At 42.3% G+C, this 24,111-nt stretch overlaps 1 protein-coding gene across 1 annotated transcript in view; it reads right to left on the bottom strand.

The window, feature by feature from the left end:
* The window catches only part of KCNK13 (potassium two pore domain channel subfamily K member 13), a 50,978-nt gene extending 27,183 nt beyond the window's left edge, over nt 1-23,795 (bottom strand). Inside the window, exon 1 of the mRNA XM_042869897.1 lies at nt 23,453-23,795. Within this exon, the coding sequence (XP_042725831.1) occupies nt 23,453-23,795 (343 nt within the window). The remainder of the gene's footprint in view (nt 1-23,452) is intronic.
* Nucleotides 23,796-24,111: the final 316 nt, after the last annotated feature.

Below are 24,111 nucleotides of genomic sequence, written 5' to 3'. Positions count from 1 at the left end.
TTGTACACATAATTAAAGGTAAGCACTTAAGCAAACACCCTGCTGGAGTGTGCAGCATGGGGCAAAGCCATGCTCACAAATCTGGTGTGGTCCCAGCCTGGTTATCATCATCAGCTGCTCTCACAGTGAGAGAAAGAGGATTTGATATAATAACAAGAATGATAAAAAGCACAGGAAAACTTCTGAATGAAGAGACTGAAATGCTATGGCTGTTAAATTTAAAGATGCACTGTGCCAGAGTGAAAAAATACAAAATGGTTTAAAGAAAGCAAAGCGTCCTTGCTCATGTTTTCTTCTAACCCTAGAACTAGAGGGTATGTGAATACAAATGCGTCCTCAAATACTGATGAAAGTAATTAATATATTCACATTATATAATAATCTGATGCAGGGGCTGCACTTTACCATGCATCTGCACAATGCAGCCCTAAAGTGGGTTCATCCACTGGGTATGAGAGATCTGTACGCTACTGCAATTTAAATATGAATAAATCTAATCAGTAAGAATAGCAATAATATATCACAGAACAGTATCAATAAAATAAGAGGGAGAGGAGAAGGGAGGGGAGCGGAGCAGAGTGGAGAAGCTAACTTCCTGGGCTATTGCATCATCAGTGGGTAATGATTTATTTTCTAAAATTACCAAAAGTTAAGAACATTTTATTTTCATTAATAGGAGTTAGCCAGCTGAAGCCAACTTGCATTTGTCACAGCCTAATTTGTCAAAGCTTTGCAGAATTGTTTCTAATATCTTCTAATATCTTTCTAGCAAAGTGAAGTGAACCATCTGATCTGTAGTTGCTCAGACAACAGGAGCTCTCCAACTTGGTCACTATGGTAGTCCACTTCACTATGGTCCACTTCAAACCTGCCACTGAAGCAGTTGCTAATTTTGGCATTTTCTTTGTAACTCCTGCTGTGTTCTTACCTAAGCTGCTCATTGTACGCCTCTTAACTAGCCAATGATTTCTTCAGCAAACGATGACTCCAGCTGTTCCCTGACAATTCATTAAATTCCAACCTTCCTCTTCTAGGAAAGCAACAGCGAAGCATTTTTCCCATTGTGTCATGGCACTCCTTTAACCTCTAGCAGCAGATAAGCTCTTTGATGACCATTCCGTTGTCTTGGTTCCAGATGAACCAGTGGTTATTTCACACAGAGAGAGCAGAGAAGGCTCCCCAAGAGGTTACCAATACCGGCGATGAGCAGTCAACAAAAGCTCCTTTCTGCTTACCCATCATTTATGGGCAAACTCTGAAGCAAAACGCTTATCTGCACATGTGGCAATATGGTGACAGTCTCACAAAGCTGAGCCTCAGAAACATTCTCGTGTTTTTTCACCCTAGCAGAGTATTAAAGATGATTTATTTTTTGTTACAGAGCTTCTTAGGGAAGTGGGGAGAGCTAACATAGGGAGATCATTTAATTTCTGTATCAGCAAAGGCTCAAATCAGCTTCATTTGTGCATGTTGCAAAGCAACAGGAAGAATGCATGTAACATCAATGTGTTTACCCTTAAGAATAACTCATGAACACTAGAGTTGGGCCCTGTACTCTGGCAGGCTGTTTCGTGTCCAGAGTGTCCAGAGCCAGGGGATGGGGATAATATCAAGGCCATACTGTAAGTTCCTTTGTTCATTTTTACTAAAGGTACAAGGCAAAAAAAGATGTGTATATACACAAGAATGGTTGTTTCACTTCTAGCAAAACACCTTGTTATGTCTGCTTACATTTTGATGGCATCTTTGCCTCCTGTTGACAGTGGATTCTGCACTTTCTTCATCATTTATTTAGCCTACTGGGATTCTATCATAGTCGGATTTTGTATTAAAATTATTGGTCCACTGGTAACAACAACACATAATTAATAAATATTTTAGCTCTGTCATTATTTGTAGTTGAAGGATGATTTTGCTAATAAATCCAGATTTATTCAGCTGCCCATAAAATATGAACTAAACTTAGACCTTTTCAGTAGTATTGCATGGAACACACTTCTTTCCTTTTCCTGAGTGTCCCCACATAGGTGAGGACATATTGTACAATGCATCAATATCTCTACGAAGATGTACAATAGCAAAGACATGTCCTGACATCTTTAAGCAAATAAGACACGTTCTTACAATGAGGTCAGACTGCCCCTATTTCTCTTCTTGTTTGGAATTATTCCTGCACAGAAAGACCAGCAGTGCTTGTCCAAGATCAGAAGGCATCAAATGCCTCATGCTCAGACACCAAGTCAGTCCGCACACAGGTGCTGTGAAAGTGGAGTATAAAGATTCCACGGCAATGGAGGAAGTCCTACAGTCTTAGCCATCTTCACTTCTTATAGTATGAATTCTGAATTCTAATTCTGAAACACAGAAAGACCTACAGGAAAACATTACTTCAGAGCTACCTAAACTCAACATTTCAGTATGTTGCAATCACAATCATCACTGACTTTATGCAAATTGAAACTCTGTCCATACAGCTCCAAAGGACAATTTCACTCTCATTTTCTACTTAAAATACCTTTTAAAAGAGACATATTTGAAAGATGATACTTCTTCAGTATTATAAAGATTAAGTCAGGCCATAGCATCGAGCGCTGCTTGGCAAGTGTTGCTTGCTACTTTTTAGCACATTTCCCGTTCCAAAGCACTGATACAATCTCATGATATTCCAGAATTAAATGCAAATCACCGCAACTAACACAAATGGATGCATCATCATGAAAACACCAAATCATCCACTCCCTAGTGACGCTTCTTTCCTTCTAGATCACAGATTTATTTTTAAGAATGCATTGGAATAAGGAAAAAATGCAATCCAAATCTGCATATTTAAGAAACTGTGATATTATTACATTCTCCTTTCTTAGCGTTAATGAATTGAGCATTAAGAAATATAAGTATTGCTGAGTTTCTAAGTTCAGGATTTTCTGGACTTAAGTAACTACCACCAGGTTCTCAGACAACAGACCTTTGGATCAAAGCACATTTTAGACCCCAGCAATCATCAGCTGCACAGCCTCTGTCAGTGAGGAACTAAAGTCAACATCAGCAGTGAGTTTCATATCCCAGTGTGCAGAGTGCATTAGCACTGCAAAAATGGGCAATCGCTGGTTTCCTTCCTAGTGGCAGAGATACTACTTTCATTGCTGTATGGCTCCTGAAGAGAGGATAGAAGCCCTGGATGATTTGCAACTGAATATGAACATCATAAGACACCTGACAGCTGCAAACTCAAATTTACAATGCCATATTGTCATGGGTACAGGACTGCATTAGCAGTAATATTTTCCTAGTAACTAACAAAATATTATCAGGACAGCTGGTTTTCTTGCAAATGACTGTGCTAATGTTGTTTCTAGCTGGCACTACATATTGGTTCAAGACAATGGTTCCCTATTTTTAAATCATTCAGGCCCTCTCTCCCTTGCAGATACCTGACTCTAAATACACTTAGCCTCACTGCTCCTTCACAAAGTTATCTAAGCACCTAAACATGAGTTGCCATCAATATTCTGCAGCAACTCACTATCCAGACTTGGTGTGTCAGCAATCATGTAGGCAGATATCTGAACTCACTTTACATCTCTTGACTTACACTTGTTGACTCATTAGGCATTGGCAGTTAGGAGTTCTGTTCAAAATCACTAGTGGTGATATGTAACCATACTGTATTCAGTGGGCAGTGACTGAAGCAACCAATCACCTAGGAATTCAGAAGTTCAGCTCTAAGTCCTATCAGCCGCAGGGAGTTTCTAAGCATTGCTCGTTCCCCATAATATCCTCTAACCCACCAACCCAAACTCAAGGCTGTGACAGAAGACTTTTCGTAGAAAACTTGGGCCATGGTGTGGAACACAACTACAACAGAAGGAAAAAGGGCAAGAAGACAATGAGCTGCCAGAGAAGATGACATCTGGATGGCATCTCTGAGGTTCGAGTCTACTTCTTATGCTGCTTATGGATTTTGTGTTACAAGCTTCACTGAAGGAAATACACAAACACCTCTGGACAATATCTTGGTTCAGACTCCTGAGCAGATGGTAATGGGGACTGTCTGGTAATGTTACAAACTGGCTCAGATCCACACGCTGCTAAGCATGCCAGGGCCCAGGTGAGCACCCAGAGCTCATCATGGCCTGGCAGAAGAGCCTCCCTTCTAACAAAATGTTACCCACTGGCTGTGCAGAACCAATCCGAGGAGATGCTACCTGAGTGCATAAAAGCATAACAGTAGCTATTTAGATTGATCTAAATCACCCTGCACAGCTAAATGTTTCTTATCCTTTTGTAAGATAGCTGTCTAAAAAAATTATTCTGACCATAATCTTCAATCATTTCAGTATCAGTAACAGGAAAGTTGGCAACAGAGGTGTGGAGGAGTTTCAAAGAGACCTACCAGCATTTCTAAAACTTTGTGATACTGATCATTGGACAAGAAATGAGGCTCTGAGGGGTGACTGACTTCTCTGACTGTTGCAAGCATTACATTCTCCATTTTAGAAATAATTCTGAAATTAAAACTCACCCTGCCATGGCCTCTATTTGACTCATACAAAATTCAAGATTTTAGAAAACTGAACAATACTAGTATGCAGTATTTCAGGTCCGACCCATACAGATTAATTGTGCAACGTTTAATTATGCAACTGCTTTGCTGAGAACCTCTTCCTTTTCCATTGCTTAGCTTTTTACAACCTTGCATAAAGTTACTTTTCTGGATATCCTCTTAAAGGGCGAGTACTAAGGACAAAACATTGCTACAAAATCAGCAGTCCCATTTGAAGATGTTGTAGTCAAAAGTCTTTCCCATTCTTTCAAAACAGCTGTTACATTAATTACTCAAAAATTGGTTTGACATGATTGAGGCTTTTGCTCCTCTACAGATCCTTGTGCTACTTCCTAATTAATAAAATAATGACAATTTTATTTACATCTACCAAAAAGCATATTGGTAAAGGTTGTCACAGATGTTTAATTCCAATCTTGCATGTTAACATGGCACTGTAATCTTAGCTTTTTCTGCCTTTCTGTCTCACTGCTACTTGGTGCACTAATTAGCAAAGTCATTCCATTTCAACATTTTAATTAAGTGGAAGTCAAACACAACGAGCTGAAACATCTGTGGAACTGATATCTCACAGGATGCTTCTTTCAAGTGAAGGCTATAAGAGACTTCAAATAGTGCTATGCACCAAAGCCACGATGGGGAGACACACATCACTCTGAACTTCCACGCTGTCTGCTGGGAAGGCACCAGTCAGTATTCTTCACAATCAGTAATAAAATTAAAATAAAAATTGAGGGAGACAGCTGAACAAAACACTTTTTTCATATTTGCAGCCATAACTTCACCAAGAGTGTGCGATATACAATCATAGAAACATAAGGGTTGGAAAAGACCTCTGAGATCATCGAGTCCAACCATCAACCCATCCCCACCAAGCACTCTAAATCATGTCATGAAGTGGTTGAGTCACCATCCCTGGATGTGTTTAAAAACTGTTTGGATGTGGTGCTCAGGGACATGATTTAGCAGAGGGCTGTTAGTTAGGGTAGTATGGTTAGGTTGTGGTTGGACTCGATGATCTTTAAGGTCTTTTCCAACCTGAGCAATTCTGTGATTTGATGATTCTGTCTCTAAGTGCTATTCCCACCTGTTTCTTCAACGCCTCCAGGGATGGTGACAACACCACATTCCTGGGCAGCCTGTTCCAATGCCTCAGCACTCTTTTCAAGGCAACATTCTCCCTCAAATCCAACCTGAACCTCCCCTGGCACAACTTGAGACCACTCCCTCTCATCCTATCACTGTTACCTGGGAGAAAAGGCAGATCCTCTCCCTGCTATAACCTTCTTCCAGACAAATTATGTAGTTCCTGTAACGTTCTGCCATGGACAGCTTAGACCAAACTGCCTCTAAATCCATATTTTATCACCGATCTGAGTTAACTGATCATTGGGTCAGAGCCCTGCAAGGATGCGAACCTCAGGAACAAAGGGGAAGGCCTTGCACACATCCTCATGTTCACATCCATTAGCACTGTAAAGTTGTTTTGCCAAAGAGAATTTGAATTTGGCCCTGTGATTAGGGTAGAGGTTTCTGACATCCTCTATGGAACAAAAAAGTTTGTTTGTTTTCTCTGGATTCCAGCAAAATTCTGTTGGCCACTGTAGCTGAACCTCACTGTGCAGAGCAAGCTGACTTTTTACCAAGTCCCATAATAGTTATTTGAACTGAAAAAAAGCCCTTGTTGCCAGATGCTTGGTTCATTTCTCATCTTAAAAATAGAATATCTATTAAAAAAAATAAAACCAATAAAGAAACGAAGAAATAAAATGACTTATATTCTAATTGTTTCTGTGCAGTGGAATTAACTAGGAATTATCTGACAAAACATTTTTTCACAAGGAAATAACAAAGCATCAAACCCCAGTGGTTCACAGAAACATTCTGGTTTTGAAATATTTTTCCAAAAACAGAAAGAGGATTCTGACAGCAGAGAAGCCATCTCCCTCAGTGGTCAGCTGAGGAGCTCCAGTCTCCATGTGTGTGGCTGTGTGACATGCAGGCTGCGCAGTGACAAGAAGCTCTGGGTGCAGAGCACCTTACGCAGAGCTGCAGGCTCACAGCAGCCAAGGTGCAGAGCCCTCACTAATGGGCTGATAAAACTATGAGCAAATGTTTGAAATTACAAGAGCTCAAATAAAGAGAAAGACTCATTATTTCTGGTCAGAAGCTGATACTCAGCTGGAGTCAGGAAGAGATTCGTCCCCTTCACCACCTCCTCACAGCTGGTGACAGATCTGCTCTCCATGATTTTGCATCACAGCAAATATAGGCCAGGGCCCACTAGACACTACATGGAAAAAAACAGACAAGCAGAACAAAGGGGGAGAATGAGGACAAATATATTTGTGCAGAAAACAATCGTTTCCTCTGCTACAGAAGACAGAGTGTTCTGATAGAGGTGGACTGGTGGGTGGTAGGACAGATCCCATGTCCCTGCCGACAGGTGATCTCAGAGCAGTGAGCATTAGGGAAAGTTTTCTGCACATTGCTTTGCTGCGAGAATCCACTCTAAAAAAAATCATGGGGTTCAACCAAGGTATGAGGTTTAAATTTCTCCAATTACACAGTTTGGACATGGTTCCAGTCAACAGGTAGGATAACAGTCAAAATGAAATGGGGAGAAAAAGGGAATGCATTTGGTACCCCAGTACTTTTTAAAAGATGAAACGATTAAGATGCCATTTTAATGTTTCAGCCCTATCAGATGCTACTTTCCTGCTGAGGATACTTACTGCTTTCCTGGAATTTCATAGCCATTCCCATCCACTCCTTTCTTCCACAGCTACTTCAACTTACATCTCAGTCACTCAATCTTTCTCATTCCACTGCAAGGCACAAGGCAGCCCCTGAGCACCACAGCCCCCAGCTGCAGGTAACTGGAGCACTGGGAGCCAGGGTCACACAAGTGCTCAGAGGGGTCTCAAAATGGCTCTTATTCTTACCCAGACTTCTTGCTTTGATTTTTCTATACCTGAACTACTGTCGATTCTCTACTCGTCAACTCTAAGATACCTCAAACTAATACTTAAATTTGTTTCACACTTTTTTTTATTGTTTATTACTCATTATGTCAGGAGCTGACATGATTTTGTCAGGACTGCAAATGCTTGCCAGTGCTCCCCCTTTTATCAGAGAGGGAGGCAGCCCTAGGTAGGAGCTTGTTGTATCTCACAGCTCCACCAGCAAATAAACACATCAGAAACTGAGCTGACATTTTTGTACGCTTCTGAGTTGTTCATTTTCATGCTAGATTTCAGCTACTCCCTATTACTTCTTGTGCAACATGTTCTGTCATGGAAAAAATGATCTGTTTGCAATTGAAAGTGGTGCTGATATAATGCATTGCTCTAAGAAAAGCAACAACAACCAAAAAACATAGATGAGAAAGGCTATTTTCGTTATTTATCCCAGCCAGCACTTGATTCAGCCCAGACTGCCTGAGCCTGTTGCATCTCAGGGCTTGCTGTGGAGCAGCTGGGGCATGGTGACTGACAGCTGCATCACCCCCAGGAGACCTCAGTGCATCAGAGCAGCTTTATTGCTCAGAGAAAGAATGTCACAAAGGGTGCAGAGTCAGTGACAGCTCATGCACCTGTTCTGCCCTCTCCTCATGCACTGCTTATGCTGCAGCCTTGCAGGCTCTGATCTCCTTACCCTGGAGGAGAACTTTCTGCCACTGAGGCAGGTCCTGCCAGGAGCACTTGGAGCAGTCTTAGCTGTGAGATCTCTGTCCCTGCAGCAAGGACTGCACAGAAATCTGCCTAACTTTGTACCTACTTGGCAAGGTCCCTTGTATGCTGGGGCGGTGCTGCTAGAGCATGTGAGCAGGGCTGCCAAGCAAAGGCTGAAGAATAGGAAAGCTATAGAAAGATCATTTTTACTCCCTTTAAGTTCCTGGATCATGTCAGCAATTTGTTCAGGCAATTCTTCAAATGGCCATTTGAAAGGTCCAATTCCTGCCCATATATACAAGAAATGTTAACTTCTGTGCTCCTGATTAGGATGAGAGTAAGCAAAAAATTAAGGAGCAGATCCTTTCATTACATCAAAGGTCTTTCCTCTTCAAGCACCACGGATATGCCAATTATCAGCAAAGCCTCAAACTCTAAATCCTTAATGAAGAAATGAAATGTTGTAAGACAACCACTAGGGTGACACATTGTCAAGTAAAGGAGCAAAATCTATCTTAGGAGTCATTATAGCAGACAGTTCAGGAATGTGCAAGCAAAATGATTTTGGAGCACAGCTTCACTGTTGAAAAGGTCAGTGTCTATATTAAACATGCTTTTTAGCCAGACTTAAAACACCTGGAATATCTGCAAATGAGGGATGAAGCATTTGGCACGACAGTACTCAAAACCACTAAAAGGCAGCTAGATCAGCAGTTTGAGTTTGAGCAAGGGGGACCTTTACCACTGCTTAAGCTCAGCTGGTGGCTGTGAGGCTGATGTCCTCTTCTGCTGCCCCATGGCCCTCAGATGAGCTTGTTTTTCTGCAATTGCCACAACCACTTCTCCTGGCAGCCCTTTCCCTGTTGCAGCCTGTTTGCTCCCCATGCACCTGCCTGCGTTAAAGAGAGTGGTGAGACCCAGCTGACTGCAACTCTTCCCTTGAGGAAGAAGGAAGATTAAAATAGATTTCCATCTTCTTTTCTAATGTGGTCATTTAAGTTAATGACCCCTTGAATTAATGGGAAAGAACTTTAGGAAGGGCAAATACATAAACCAGCACTTGAACAGTATTTAATATTTTTTATTTAATGGAAGCAAAATTTGATTTTTAAAAGTGCAAGTCTGCTCTGAAACACGACTGTAAAATCACCTAACGAATGCAGCAGATCTGTTTTCTGTTTGAGTCATGGCAATGTTTTCTGTACAGTAAGGAGCCTCTTCAGACAGCTTGTTTAAAGCATTGATTTTGATTCCTTGAACAATGGTAAGATAAAAAATGTATCTTAAAATCATCTGCCCTTCAGTGTAACAGCTTCTCCAAGATACAACAGGCTTGTAGACTAAATGAAATGCTGTTTCAAAACCCAGTATTTTTTCCTTGATTTGAGCAGACAAACACTTTACAGCCTGCACAGAAGCGTACTGTAGAACACAGCTTTTAAATGGATTGCTGACTCTCCTATCTTGTTATTTACACACTCAACTCTAAACACATCAGGAAAACAGTTCCAAAGTTTCTGCAATAAAATCTCATCTGCTAACCTGGTTTCTCCAGCACTCCTTGAATCTGTTCACTAAGCAGGGGATAATTCTTTCTGAGCAAGTGGTAGAGAGAAAGCACACTGCTAAAGGAGCATTTCCCCTTGGAAAGGGGAATTCACAAAGCAGTAACCCAGCTTCTGCTACTTAAATTATATAGTATTTACTATCTACCTGTGCAAGGATGTTCCACAGTACCTCCAATTCCTCTGCTCCTTTGGATTCCAAACAATGAAACTGGAAGGTAACAAATGTTACCTAATGGGAACCTTGAAGCTGTCACTAATGGGACCAAAATTTGGTCCATAAGAGTAAAAAAATTTTCTTCCCTTTTTTTTTTTTAAAAAAAAAAAAAAAAAAAAAGTTTATATGGTGATGACTGATCACCAGCACTGAACTATAGCAGTCCTGTCCATTGTGATATAATACAGCAGCAAATTAACAGAAAAAAAGACAGTGAGCACAGCCACAATAACTGTACATGTGCAAAGAATTCCTTTGTGTACTTGTTCTGAAAGTGATCGAAAAGGACAGGCAAGGCTGAAATCCTACAGTGGGTACCAGGGCAGTTCTAATGATACAAGGCTCTGGTGTCCAGTTCACCTGGAAGGTGGTGTTGTTACCAGCACAGCAATGTTTAAACTGATGGAGAAACAGCACTTCATAGGTAGGAAGGCAGCACTGTTCACTGTAGCACTTAGGACAGCCTTACTAAATTCCTTGTTACACTCCAAATGAAGCTTGCCACTGCCTACTCTGTGAATGAGGAGTACTGCAGCCACAGACGGCAGAGCAGACTCCAGATCTTCAGGCAGATGGGACTTCCTATATAAAGCATTATACATAAAAGATGAAAGGAGGAAGGGCAGTCTGTGTAACAAAATTAACTCCTATTTACAAAAAGAGAGAAACTGCCCATTAGAGAGTATAATTTTTCTGACAACAAACAGCAGCACAATGCCACTGCAAAGCACGTCGAGAATAGAAAAGAGATGCAATATGGGGTGATTAACAAAAGAAGGAATTAAAATCTGCAACATAAAAGTTGCACTGAAAGAGAAGATTTTTGCCTAACAACAAACTGCCCCATTTATATTTTCTTATAACTTTAGAAAAGTATGTTTCTGCTTCTAACTGGACCTTAGCATCTTTTCAAAGTAACTTACAGAACACAACCCTTCTGCTTCAACCAGCTTTAATTTTTCAGCTTGACTACGAGCCAGTGCTGAAGAGCACAGAATTCACTCTTGTGGCAAGTAGCAATGCTCAGCTGTGCACAGGCTGCACCTACGCTGCTGCCACCAGTAAGAGTCCTGATGCTGACAAGAAGGAGTCTGTTCTAGCAAGAAGGCCGGGCAGCTGCTGCTGTGAAGTTTTGACAACTGCAAACAGGAGTGGAAAAGGAATGCAAATACTTGCTTAAAATAGAAAAACTTTTTTTAGTTTACATCTTTGGTACATACAAATTCAGTGTTTTATCACCTTTTGCTACTTTTTTTCTTTTCGTTTCACACTGCTGCCTTTCTTAACTGATGCAATAAGTGCTTCCCATTTCTCCATTTCCCTAATGACCAAAGACTATTGGATTTCCAACAGAACAGATTTCTATTAAATGCTCACCACTTTTCCTGTGTGGATAAAACACATCTACAGCCTTATTAACATTTGCACTGTCTAAAAAATACCCATCTCAAACTCAAAATTGATTTGAGGTTGAAAGAAGCCTGGGCTATTATTTGCAATCAACACCACTTTACCATCTTCTGATATACTGACTTTTCACAAGTCTGGAAAACTGAAGGGTTTCCACAAGCTATAGTCCTCCATCAGGAATGGCACTTAAGCCACATGAATGCCATAAAAGTCCCAGCCTTATAATCCTAAACATTTTCTGTTGCAATCTGTTATATAACAACATTTCAAAGAATACTGTTCAAGGATTCAATCAATTTTTTTTCCCAATTTTGATGTTGAAACAATTTTGTTTTGAAATATTTTATACTACTCTAAAAAGGCTTAACCATAATAACTGAGGACTACCATATGGCAATTATCTGAACAAATACCTCATCTTAACAGTGGAAATAATTCAACTGAAGTAAACAGAATTGCTCCAACAAGTAATGATAAGCAGTCATCAAAGCCTTTATTTTCAGTATTTTATATCTGGACTAAACCATTCTAAAACTCAGTAAAGGCAGTCAGCTTGTACTGGGCATTGAGTTCCAACCTTTCCCCCAAGCAGTAAAGACTGAATTACAAATTTGCTATAGCAAGATTTCTATATGCTTCCTCACGTAAGTGGTCCAATCCAAGTCAAAATAACTGCTTCATATTATAAACTATTAAGTAAATAATTATCTCACCTGACTAGTTTTTAATCACTTTAAGACAGTATTTTCCCTCTCTTTTTTTCTTTTTATTAAAAAAAAAAAAAACGAACAACCAAATCAAAACTCCCTTGCTGTTTGCTACATTTTGACTTGCCTTACTCCTAGTGCTCATCCACTGCACAAAGACCACTCCCATAACCAGCAAGTAGGTTGTTTGGGTTACTGCTCTCTTCTCCATTCAACTTATCCCACTTCATTGCACATCTAATGTTCTCAGCTGTGATTAGGCTGTTACTTTCCTCCAGGAAATAAGCAATCTCATTGTGGCATGTGTCAGCACACCGTTCAGAGAACTCTGATTTGCTGTGTGCTCCAACACATAGAACCAATCCAGCTCAGCCTGCCACGTGCTCCTCAGGAAACTTCTGGCCTAGAAATGTAGAGATGCCTTAGAAGTACTATAGAGAGTAAGTTTTGATATCTGTTCTTCAGGTCATCATACACTAAGCAGTTTAATCAGGGATCACCATTACACTGGAAAGTGTTTAGCACAAAGCCAAAGTTTCAGGCCTTTCACAGAAACATTGCCTCTCAGTCAGATGAGCAGACCAGGTAACATGGGAAGGTGTGGATTTTCACCTTCTTAGACATCCCATCACAACTGCATCACGAAGGACAAAAGGATTTATCGTATAGTGAATTCAGGGAGAACCACCACAAATACTCCGGGAAAGGAGGGAGGAATTGTAGCAGGGAGATCTTCGCACAAGGTGGCCTTCTGTGCACGCCAGCAGCGTTACAGAGTTTGGTCTGTGTGGACACCTGGAGGTGAGTTTCTGAAAGAGGAAATGGACATCCTGCAGAGAACCTGCTGCCACACAGCAGTCGGTACCCACAGCAGATACTGCTGGGAGCAGTTCAGACAAGCTGCTCCATGTCAGAACTCCCATTTCCCTGAGCTGTAGCTTCAGCATTTAGGAAACACTGCTCAGCAGATTTTAAATACTTTGCAGACAGTTTATGCTCCACAGTTTTACTGAGTGACCGCTTGCAGGAGTTTGCTTATTAGGCTCCTGGTAAGAAGAATATTGCCAGAAGAATTCAGAAGCAAACCACACACATTTAAAACTTGTGGGATCTGATACACAGTTACAAACTCACACAAGCCAGCAGCAGGCCATACTTCGCATCACTGCCCTGACATTTTGCATTATTTAAGGTGGCTATAGTTCTAGCTTTCCCAAATGTTTTTTCCTGGTTAATATATGTACAAAAACGATTCTAAAAAAACAAAAATCCAACAGCAGCCCGCAGCCGTGTTCCACCCTACATGAAGGCTGGGTCTGAGTATGCACAACTGCTCTTCCTTCCTTTACTCAGTTTAAAAGTAATGTAACTGCCCTAACTCTTCATCTATTGAATAAGAACAATGGCACTTTCCTCCTGCTCTTTGTCTCTCAGTCACACAAGTATCTGTGTAAATGTTACATTACTGTAAACATTCATGCACATTACGCTGTTTTTAATGAATCATTTTCCACCTCATCTTTTCTATCTCATTTTAGCAGCAGTAAAGATATCGCTGTATCTGACTTCACTGCTTTAATTTAGAGCTTCTCAGTGCATGATCAGTTCTATTTTAGGTTTTGTAAAGTTTATTTAATTTGAGAAGTATACTAAGTAGGGTAACATAATTGCATACACTGAAGCCTGTTTTATTTCAGTATTAAAATCTTACTTTGATTTCATGAAGGTTTAACAACATAGAATCATAGAATCATAGAATCATAGAATCATCAAGGTTGGAAAAGACCTAAAAGATCATCCAGTCTAACCGTTCACCTATTCCCAATAGCTCCCACTAAACCATGTCCCTCAACATTTATTTTTAAATCTGTATGTTCACTGTAAATCTGCCACAAAATCCTTTGTATCTGCATCCTAAAAACACAAGGGAAAACTGATGAAGAACAAAGTTTTAAATGCAGTGGGCTGCACACATAGCCTTTATTTTTGGAGGCCAACAGGGAGCATGAGTAGATACTATCATAGAACCTCTGGAGGGGCATTAAAAGGTCATTCTGTCCATTCCCTGTCCAGTGATGGAATTAAAGTTTGCAGTGCCGTTCTTGGGGATGTCTGGTTAACCTGCTCTTAAAGACCTGCAGTGATGGATTCTCACCAGGGAAGCTCCACAACTGACTCACACTGCACTTGTGTTAGGAAATTCTTTATGTGCAATCTGAACTGTCTTTGTTGTCGTTTAAGCCCCCCCACTAACTTACATCCTAACTTCTGCGCACTCAGTATTAAATCCTTCTTGCAAAGGATTTTCACATATTATACTTTTTGTCACTCAAAAACTCCCTTCTCTCAGCTATTGAAATTCCTGTTTTCTCCCAGTTCTGGTGTAAGTCCTGTCTTCAAGATGTCTGGTCATGCCAATTACTTCCTTCTAGAAGTGCAGCAGCCCAAATATGAAAACTGTTCTGGATAATGTTTTCCAGAACAGAACATAGTAAAAACATTAACTGAAAGCTTCTTCAGACTTTTTTTTTTTTTCTTTTCTTCCCAGCAGCAGTTCTGGACTGCAGACAAGCAGCATGCCCCTGCAGAGCCCCATTAGATACATTCTTCTATTCTGACAGTGATCCAGTGAAAATTGTTTATAAAATGGAATTTCCAACTGCTTCCTTTTCATCGTGATCACAGGACCATTTCCAGTACGCTTCTTTCCTATACAACTCAAATCTATAACTAATTTAAAATTTAGACATATTGGTCCTGTCCTCTTTCTACACTTGAGGCAGTATCACAAGAATCTTTTGTCTGAGAAATTCCTAGCCTGCCTTCATTTCTCTTTATTTTTGGTTCCTTTGAGATTGCACACTGCAAATCTCTGAATTTAATAAAACTTTTGCACTTGAAGACCCTTGGTTTTATCTTCTTCCTTCTCCTTTATAGATTAATGAACTTCGCCACTTTGTGGTCACAGAAGCTGTCTTCTACATTTGCACTGCAGCTAGGTTAGAGTCAAATCTAGGCAGTTTCCTCTTAAGTTGCTTTTATGTTTGAAGAACTTGTAGGAGAATTTGTGCTCATCTCCCAGCACATAAACTTGTAACTAGGTAAATTCCCTACTGGGATCAAGTCCCGTGCCCTGGACAAAAAAAGTCTCATCTTGATCTTCTTGAGAGAGCATAATTCATAAAATTATTTCCTCTGCAGATTTCAGAATGCTTTTAAGTACTTATTTTGAGGAGAGAACCTATGTCAAAAAAGCTGCAGTCAGCATTGCCGACAGTGGTGTGTTGTACTGATTTTGCACCTTCGGGGTGCCCACCTTTACATTACTATGGTGGGATTTAGTAATCTAATTTTCAACACCACCAGTATGATTATGAACTTTTGCACTTGGAATCTCATCTTTTTTTTCTGGGAAGAGAAAAAGATGGGTTAGGATACATTAATTTATCTGATCTAGTTTGGATATCTTCTGTAAAGTGGGATGACTTGGAGATCACTTGGAGACTGATGAGACGCAATGAAATGTACACACGAGAACTTACTTGGCCTTTCCCTTAATCTTGTGGCTCACTCCTATGTTGAAGCTTCTGTCCAAGACAGAATGTGCTATGCTACCATGCCTATGCACTTTTAGATCAAGTTTGTAAATGGCACAAAACATGATTTCTGTGACTTCATTTCAAGCTTCTTTCCCACTGCATCGTTTGCTTGATGTGAAAGTTCTGCTTAGATCTGCATATATGTCAGTGGCAACTCTTTCATCATAACCATCATTCTCCTCTCTACATTTTTGTTTTACATCTTTTCTTTATACAGGTCTGTTACACATTAATCAATAACTATTACAGTGAACCAATCACTTACTTGGGGAAATAAGTCCTTCACACGTGGAGAACATTCTAGTTTTACTGACAGATCCAATCCTAGGCTGGTGGCAATAAGATGCTAAGTGAATTAATGATCATTTGGTAGCCTCTGAAACAAACAGAATCACAGAATCCTTAGAGTTGGAAGGAACCTTCAAAGGCCATTTAGTCCAACTCCCCTGCAAGGAACAGGGTTATCCACAGCTAGATCAAGTTGCTCAGAGCCTGATCCAGCCTCACCTTGAAATTTTCCAGGGATGGGGCATTCACCACATCTCTGGGCCACCTGTTCCAGTGCCTTATCACCCTCACTGTAAAAGACTTTTTCCTTATATCCAACCTAGATCTACCTTCTTTAAGCTTGAAGCCATTTCCCCTGGTTCTGTTACCACAGATCCTTCTTTCCTTTTAGGTATTGAAACGCAGCTATCAGGTCATCTCTAAGCTTTCTCTTCTACAGGCTGAAAAGCCCCAGCTCTCTCAGCCTGTCCTCATAGGAGAAGTGTTCCATTCCACTGATCATTTTTGTGACCCTTGTCTGGATGCGCTCCAACAGGTCTGTCTCAACTTACCAGCAACTTCCCTGAAGCATCACCCTGAGCATCTTCCTTGGCAAACAGAACACAGGGAGAGAGAGATAAAAAATACAGGATGTGAAGTCAAGAGCCTTTTGCTCCAGAGGTGCCTTTCCTGAACAGCCCCCTCAAGCCCAAAGGAAGGGAATTGGTCCCATAGTTGTCTCCAAAAGCATGTCTTTTAGGCTCTCAGGGCTATCAGATTAGTACTGCTTGAATTCAGGCTTTAAACATGTCTTGCAACTAACACAAGCCTTTTTCACACGCACTAGGAAAAACACCTTCCTGTTAAAGTATTAGTACAAGAGAGGAAACATTTTTCCAGGCTTTTTTTTTTTTTTAACTCTATCAGTTGCCTGCATGTCAAACAAACCTCCTTGTTTTTTGCTGCTTCTAATTTCATATTTTCTGGTTGTTTTCTGCTTCCTCTTGTTGGCACTGAGCAATCCTTGTTGTTCCTCTTTCTTCTGCAGCTCCATTTTAAAGACACGTAGTAAGAGAGTATTTCAATCTTTAATTAAAATCCTCTTGGCACTCTTAATGCAACTGCTACATTATTTGGGAAAAAAAAAAACCCAAAACAAAACAAAAAGGAAAGCAGCCCCACTCTATTTACACAATGAATGCAGCCGGCAGAAGTGTTTCGATATCTTCTGGGAAAAAAAAAAAAAAACAACCAAGAACCTCTAAAGCAATCAGTGGAACATTTTTTTCACCTTGTTTCGTTCATATTGATAGAATATGAAAAGTATGAAAAATCCTCCCTTCTATATTTAATATCCTTGCTGATTACTACTTATTTCACCAGACATGCTTTTCATTTTAAATTAACCATACAGTTATTGAGACATTAATTACTGCAATAATGTTTTTACGCAGTCCTTTCTCATACACTATTTCTGCTTATCAGAATTCAGTTTCTGCACTGAAAGTGTGAGATCTTGGAAATCTACCAGCCTCTGTCATCTTGCAAGCTAATCATTTTTAAAGTTTGCCAAAAGGGAAAAGACATCAGACATGGCATTCAGTTTCTTGCATTCCGCATTTCCAGCATACAAGTGGAATTGCGATCGTCAAGTCAGAGACTGCAGGATGAGTGGATTCAAGGGGAGAGTGGGTGTTGTACTAGCTCAAGTAGTCACGACCTGCTCTGACATTTGGGCTATTTCCATTCTTCAAGAAGCTCTACAACTAAGGAAGGCAGGAGAATCATTGGTTCTTGTTGGAAATAAATAAATAAATGGGGTGTATGTGTATATATACATATTGTGTACATATATAAATGTGCAATCTTTAGGACTTTTGCTTAGGAGTATGGCAAGATGACAAAAAGCACTTTGTACCCAGGAAAGGATTCAGAAGCTCAGTGGCTCCAGGAGCAAAATCTGGTCCCTGCAGGCACCTGTTCTGTCATACCTCGGAGAAGCTCAGCACCTCAGAAGAACGCCTGAAACAGCTCCCATCTGAACAAAGAGATACTCACAGGAGTCTCCATCAGCGGGAGCAATCTTGGTGAAACACATCTTGGAGTCAGTAAAGGAGCCATGAAACTGAAAGTTATGTGCAACCACCCTCCACAAAATGCAGGTGAAAAAGTATGTGGGCCATGCCCTCAGCAAGTATAGTCAGAATGGGAGAGGGGACAGAGCAGGGAACCAAAACCCAAACTTCTCCTCTAAGGGCAGAACTTTATACACACACTTTATATAAGAGCTGTGTGCCCCCATTTTTAGGGAAAGAGAGGGATTTCATTAAAGGAAAATGTGCAAGGGCTTCCATTCAGGTCAGAGTTCGGGGTCAGGTGCTATGTTCTGAAGTTCATGATTAGAAAACTAATGTTCATGGACAAGAGCCATGGGACAAAACAAAGCAAAGAGATGACATTACCTTTTACTAAAGAATGAGGGGCATAGATACAAGCATGACTAAAAGCACTGACTTCTATTGCTTGTCTCTGAACAGTAGGACACACACATGCACAACTTTGCTGAAGTGCTGTCTCAGCAAGAAGAAAACTGCGGAGTCCACCATAAGAAAAATCCAGAACGAATCTATGAAAAGCAAAACACAACTGTGAGCTTATCTCATTGCCCCACCTGGGATTACTCGGTCTCAGTTACAGCTCACTGGCGAAAGCAGGTCACTGTTTTGAATTATTAGAACTGTTTGCAGCATAAACAGTATTGAAAGAAGGAAAATGTTATATGTAAGAACAATGTACCTAGAGTTGCACAAGTTCAAGTAGTTTAGACATGCAGATCGGGTTCAGTTGGTAACGGCACGTCCCTCGCCTCTGTGTCACCAGGCCCTTGGCTACCAGTGGAGCACACAGGGCAGCTGCCACCCTTTGACTCACAGTACAGATGGTACCGAGGCAGTAACCTGAAGGCTGCAGGCTGTAGCTCTCTAGTTTGCACGACCTAGTGTTTTGCTAGGCATTATTCCTCCTCATTCTTTTTTATTTTTGGCTGTAGTGTCCTTCAATAGTAGGTATTTCCCACAACAAAATCTCACCTCGTGGGCCACAAGCAATGCATCAGGGGACAAATCTCAATTTATCCTGCACCAAGACTGTACGCCTCCAGAACAACATGCTGCAGCTTCTTGCAGAGAGGAAGGAGTCTAATTTTATCAGTTTTTCCAGAAAACGCAACTCAGTTCGTGAAAATGATATAACTTCCTCCTTTGCCTCACTTTTCACAAGCAGTTCACTCAGAAAACACAAGAAGCAACGGGCACAAACTGAATACCCTCTTCTGCTGTGAGGGTGGTCAAACACCACACATCCACCATATCATACACCAGTTTGATCAGTTACTTTCTTTAGGCTATCCCTTCACTACAAGATATATTTTAATTCTTTCAGAGTTAAAACAACCAGCTTTTTATCAATACCACGATATTGGCTGAGATATTAGGAGGAAGTTCTTCACACAGAGGGTGGTGATGCACTGGAATAAGTTGCCCAAGGAGGTTGTGGATGCCCCATCCCTGGAAGCATTCAGGGCTCTGGGCAGCCTGGTCTGGTGGTTGGTGATTCTGCACATATCAGGGGGGTTGAAACTTGATCATTGTGGTCTTTTCAACCCAGGCCGTTCTATGATTCCTTCTTAGAAAGGGAAACAAATTCCTTTTGATTTTGTTATTTGCAAAAAGACAGATGTACATGAGATAAATAGACATTAATGATAAGTTCTTCACTTGATGCAACTGAAGTCAATAACTGTTTTTTTGTTTGTTTGTTTGTGTTTCAAAAAGCAGAGGAGGATGTGCTGCAAATACCCCATGCTGCCAGCCCTCTGTATCACTCAGGGGGAGGAGCATCCACCTATTTCAAGTGGAATTGAGGATGTCAAGGTGATTCATAGTAGAATGACAAGCAACAATCCAATACTCAAGCACCTCCCTGCCTCCTGGAGCAACTACTGTCCCAAGTTACCACAGAGGTCCTATGAGTGCCAGTTGATAGCTGGGATCTTAAAGTCCAAAACTGCCAACCACCTGGAGCCTACCAACTGCTGCACCCTTCAATACAGAAGTGGCATTCACTGAAGTGCGAACCAAGACTCAGGTTTTCTGTTACTTACTAGCCTATGGAAGATTTTCTTTATGCAACATGAAACAATTTCATCAGAGAACACTGAGAGTCTCTGCTTAAAATTACTGCCCAGATTGGTGGTTGGTTGGTTGCATTCTGCTGAGACACAGAGATGTTGCTTCAAGCCCTTGCTAAGAAAGAAACTGCTTTGATCTCTCAGATGTTACTACCTCTTGATTTCTAAGCAAAAGAGGCAGTACATCATCACAGAACCATAGGGTAACTTGGGGCAGAAGGGACCTTAAGGATCATTCAGTTCCAGTTTCCCTGCCACGGGCAGGGCTGCAACCCATTAGATGAGGATGCCCAGGGCCTCATCCAACTTCGTCTTATTATGTGGGAAGTGAAATACATCTAACTTGGCAAACAAAGTGGGTTTATGGAAGAGTCTGAAACATACATGGCCTGTGTGGAGCCAGACATTGGACTCAATGATCCTTGTAGGTCTCTTCCAGTTCAGGATATTTTATGATTTATTTACATGCTTGGGCTCCTCCCAGCAGGTAGCTACTTTCATTGATGGAGAGGCTTTACCTCCATCTTTTTCAGGATCTGTCTAGCACAGGTCATCTTCCAGTTGGGCATGGTGGCTGCCTTTTTAAACTTCTAATCTTTCCACTATATGGATAATCTGAGTGCTTAATGCAGGATCACACTAAGCAAAAGACACATCAAAGAGAGGAGTTACAGGTTGAATAAAGCCTTTTACAGAACAAACTTTAAATTACTAAACTAAAACAAACTAATTATGCTTATTAGTCTATTATTAGTCTATTTTATTAGCTCTGTTGAGTTTCGTATAGGTCAGTTATATTTATTTTCAAACCACTGACTCAGTGCACTGATATCAAAAGCTGATATCTGGGTGAGAAATATTTTATGTGAGACTTAATTAAAAGACAGTATCATCCTCTTAGATATTACAAATCTCTTTTCTTTCCTCTCAGAGACAAAACCCCACAGTGATAAACTTTGCAGTTCAGGTACAAGCAAGCAGTTGATGCTATAGGTAATGCCTCAGCAATGTTTTAGCAGTATACCAAAGTGGTTGGATTTTCCTTACTTACTGCAGAAGTAAATACATTTGCGTTGAAATACATTTACAGTATGGTAACAAAATAATTTTCACCAGGTGGATGAGAAAAAAATAATATAGAATTTATAGAAGAAATAAAAGATGGCTGCTTTTGCAACAATTTACCTGCCAAATCAAAATATTTGATACCAGTAAATAGTACAAACACTGGAAGATAAAAGGAATGTACTACAACAGCACTGATTCCTGAAGAAGCATTCTTAGCTGAAAACTAAATGTTACTTAGCTGTCGAAATGGCTGTAGCCACTAGAAGAACAGACTGAAAAACACAAGAAAGAATCCTCCTAGTTCCCTCAGCCCAGCAAGATCCCAGATGGACTCGTGCATCGATTTTGAGGCACTGTAATGGGACATGAAAAAAGATGTGGCCATTCAGAAGGGGCCAAGAAGAGAGACACACTGTTGATCAGAGATGTGTAAAACACAGCCTAGCATTAGGAACAGCCACAATACAGTTAATAAAAACAAATGTGTGCTTGCAGAGCACACAGGAGAAAGCACCTGTGTGGTGCAGCCTTGGGGAAGTGACAAAAATCACCCGGAGAGTCCTGCCTGCCACAGGCTAAGTGATGGAACACACAGCTAGCCTCACAGAACAGCCACACTTCTGGGAAGGTTAAGGAAGAGTGATGCCAATGATAAGATAGTCAGCACTGACAGGACTAAGAAAGAATGATGAAACTGATAAAACTGGGAAAACAACACCACTGGTGAGACTGAGAGCAAAGCCAGGCCAAAAGAAGGCACAGGATGTAAAACTTCAGAGTACTGACTATATACAATGTGAAGGAAAATGGTTCTCCATGGCATCATCTGCAGAAACACAGTGCTAAATTGTAGGCAATGGCAATCAGCAAATCAGAGGAATTACTAGGAAGTGTGAGTGGCTAAGTGGTGCTTATCCTTAAAGTAATTACAGCTAATGAGACCACAGAGACTCTGCTTCCCTTAACAATCTCTGTATACAAGAAAAAATAAATATTAACACTCAGAACAACTGGCACCAAGTATTACAGGTGATGATTAACTGCATCAATGTTAAGCGCTTTTATAATACTGTGGTTCTCCGGATTGGGAAAAGACAGAAAGGACACATTGCTACAGCCCTTGTGCACAAAAAAAAAAAAAAAAAAAAAAAAAGGCGTTCTCTGTGTTTAAAGAGAACAGGACAAAAACATGGGAAATCGCTGAGTTTCAGTAAGGTACATAATGGGAAAAAGTGTTTTTCTTATGAGCGTGATGATGCACTGAGTTTGATTCCTTGTGGGATCTCCAACATTTCAAGTTCTAAAACACCAGCTTGTTCAAACACCTGTGGGGAAGTAACTGCACAATGGGTGCCTCCCCTTGGAGCAGAGGTGGAGCAGGGAACATGTGGTCCCAGCTCTGTTCCCTGTGATTCTATTGCAATAGAAACCATTAGGCTCACTAACATACTTCAGTCATACACCGAACAAATATTACGGGAGATTTCTCAAACACAGTTCTCAAATACCGACTGAACAACGTTATAAAGTCATTTTAAAGCAGTAGCTCAGCAAAACATGTAAGGATGCTTCTGAGGTCTTCCAGACCGAAGATGTGACGGCCCTGAGTAGCACAAAGCCAACCTGACTGCATCATTCACCACCAAATTATCTCCAGCTTAAGGAACCCGGTGCCGAGGAAGGCTGGGCAGAACCACGGGCAGTACCCAGCTGTAACACCTGGCCGGGCCAACGCTCGCCCACAGTACGTAGGGTGAGGCGTCCCGCCTGCAGCCAGGGAGCACGCGGTAACAGAGACTGCTGGAAGAATTGCTGCCACCCCTCAGAGCGCTTCTTGTGTGGAGGGAAACAGATTTGAATTGGAAATGCTGTTAACAAAAAGCGGCAGCCACGCTTACCGCGGCGGTAACCGCGCAGACCGCCGCCCGCACGCAGCCCCTCTGCCGACAGCCCCCGAGCGCTGCAGCCAGCCCCTTCCACCGCCGCGCTTCCCTCTTCCGCGTCTTCGCGTTCCCCCATGCCCCCCCCCCCCCGGAGCTCTTCGGCCCGACCCCGCTCGGTTCGCTGGCGGGGCAGCGCTACACACGCACCTGTTGGCCGACACCAACACCGAGCCCCGAGGAGCGGCCGCCGCCCGCCCCGTCCGACCCGCACCGCCACGCGGCGGGGAGAAGCCGCTCGCCGGCACTCACCGATCGTGGAAACGACGGTGCCCACGAAGTAGAAAGCGCCGGTGAAGTCCCAGCGGGGCCGGATGTCATCGACGCGGATGCCGGCCACGCTCGCCTCCTCATACTCGCGGAGGAAGTCGCGGAGCTCGGCGCGGCTGAGGTTGTGGCGGCGGGTGAAGTTCTGCAGCCGCTCCTCCCAGCGCTGCTTGGCCCGCCGCTCGCCGGGCAGCTCGATGGCCGAGAAGACGGCCGCGCCGCACAGCATGTACAGCGCGATCAGCACCGCCAGCAGCAGGAACCGCGCGTTGTCCGCGTTCAGTCGCCCCGCGCCCGAGCAGCAGCAGCCGCCGCCGCCGCACGCCATCCTCCGCCCCGCGGCACCGCGCCGCTACGTCGGGGCCCTCCCGCCGCCAGGCATCGCGGCGCCGCCCGCACCTCGCAGCCCCTCAGCGCCACACGGGCCGCGGCGAGTTTCATATCCCCTTCGTTCCCCCGCCCCGAGCGCGTCGGAGAGGGGCGCAGGGACACCGCCAAGCGCCTCCTGCCCGCCCGCCCGCCGCTAGCCTGCCGAGGGGGCGGCGGCACCACGCTCGCCCCGCCGCCTCGGTCCCCGCTCTCTACGAGGCGCCCCTGAGAGAAGCTCCCTTCGGCCGACGCCCACACGCGCCGAGCCGGCACCT

The sequence above is a fragment of the Lagopus leucura genome, unplaced genomic scaffold (genome assembly GCF_019238085.1).
Source record: "Lagopus leucura isolate 7727_CA_CO unplaced genomic scaffold, USGS_WTPT01 Super-Scaffold_1, whole genome shotgun sequence".
Classification (NCBI taxonomy): Eukaryota; Metazoa; Chordata; class Aves; order Galliformes; family Phasianidae; genus Lagopus; species Lagopus leucura.
This window is presented reverse-complemented; position numbering and strand designations above follow the sequence as displayed.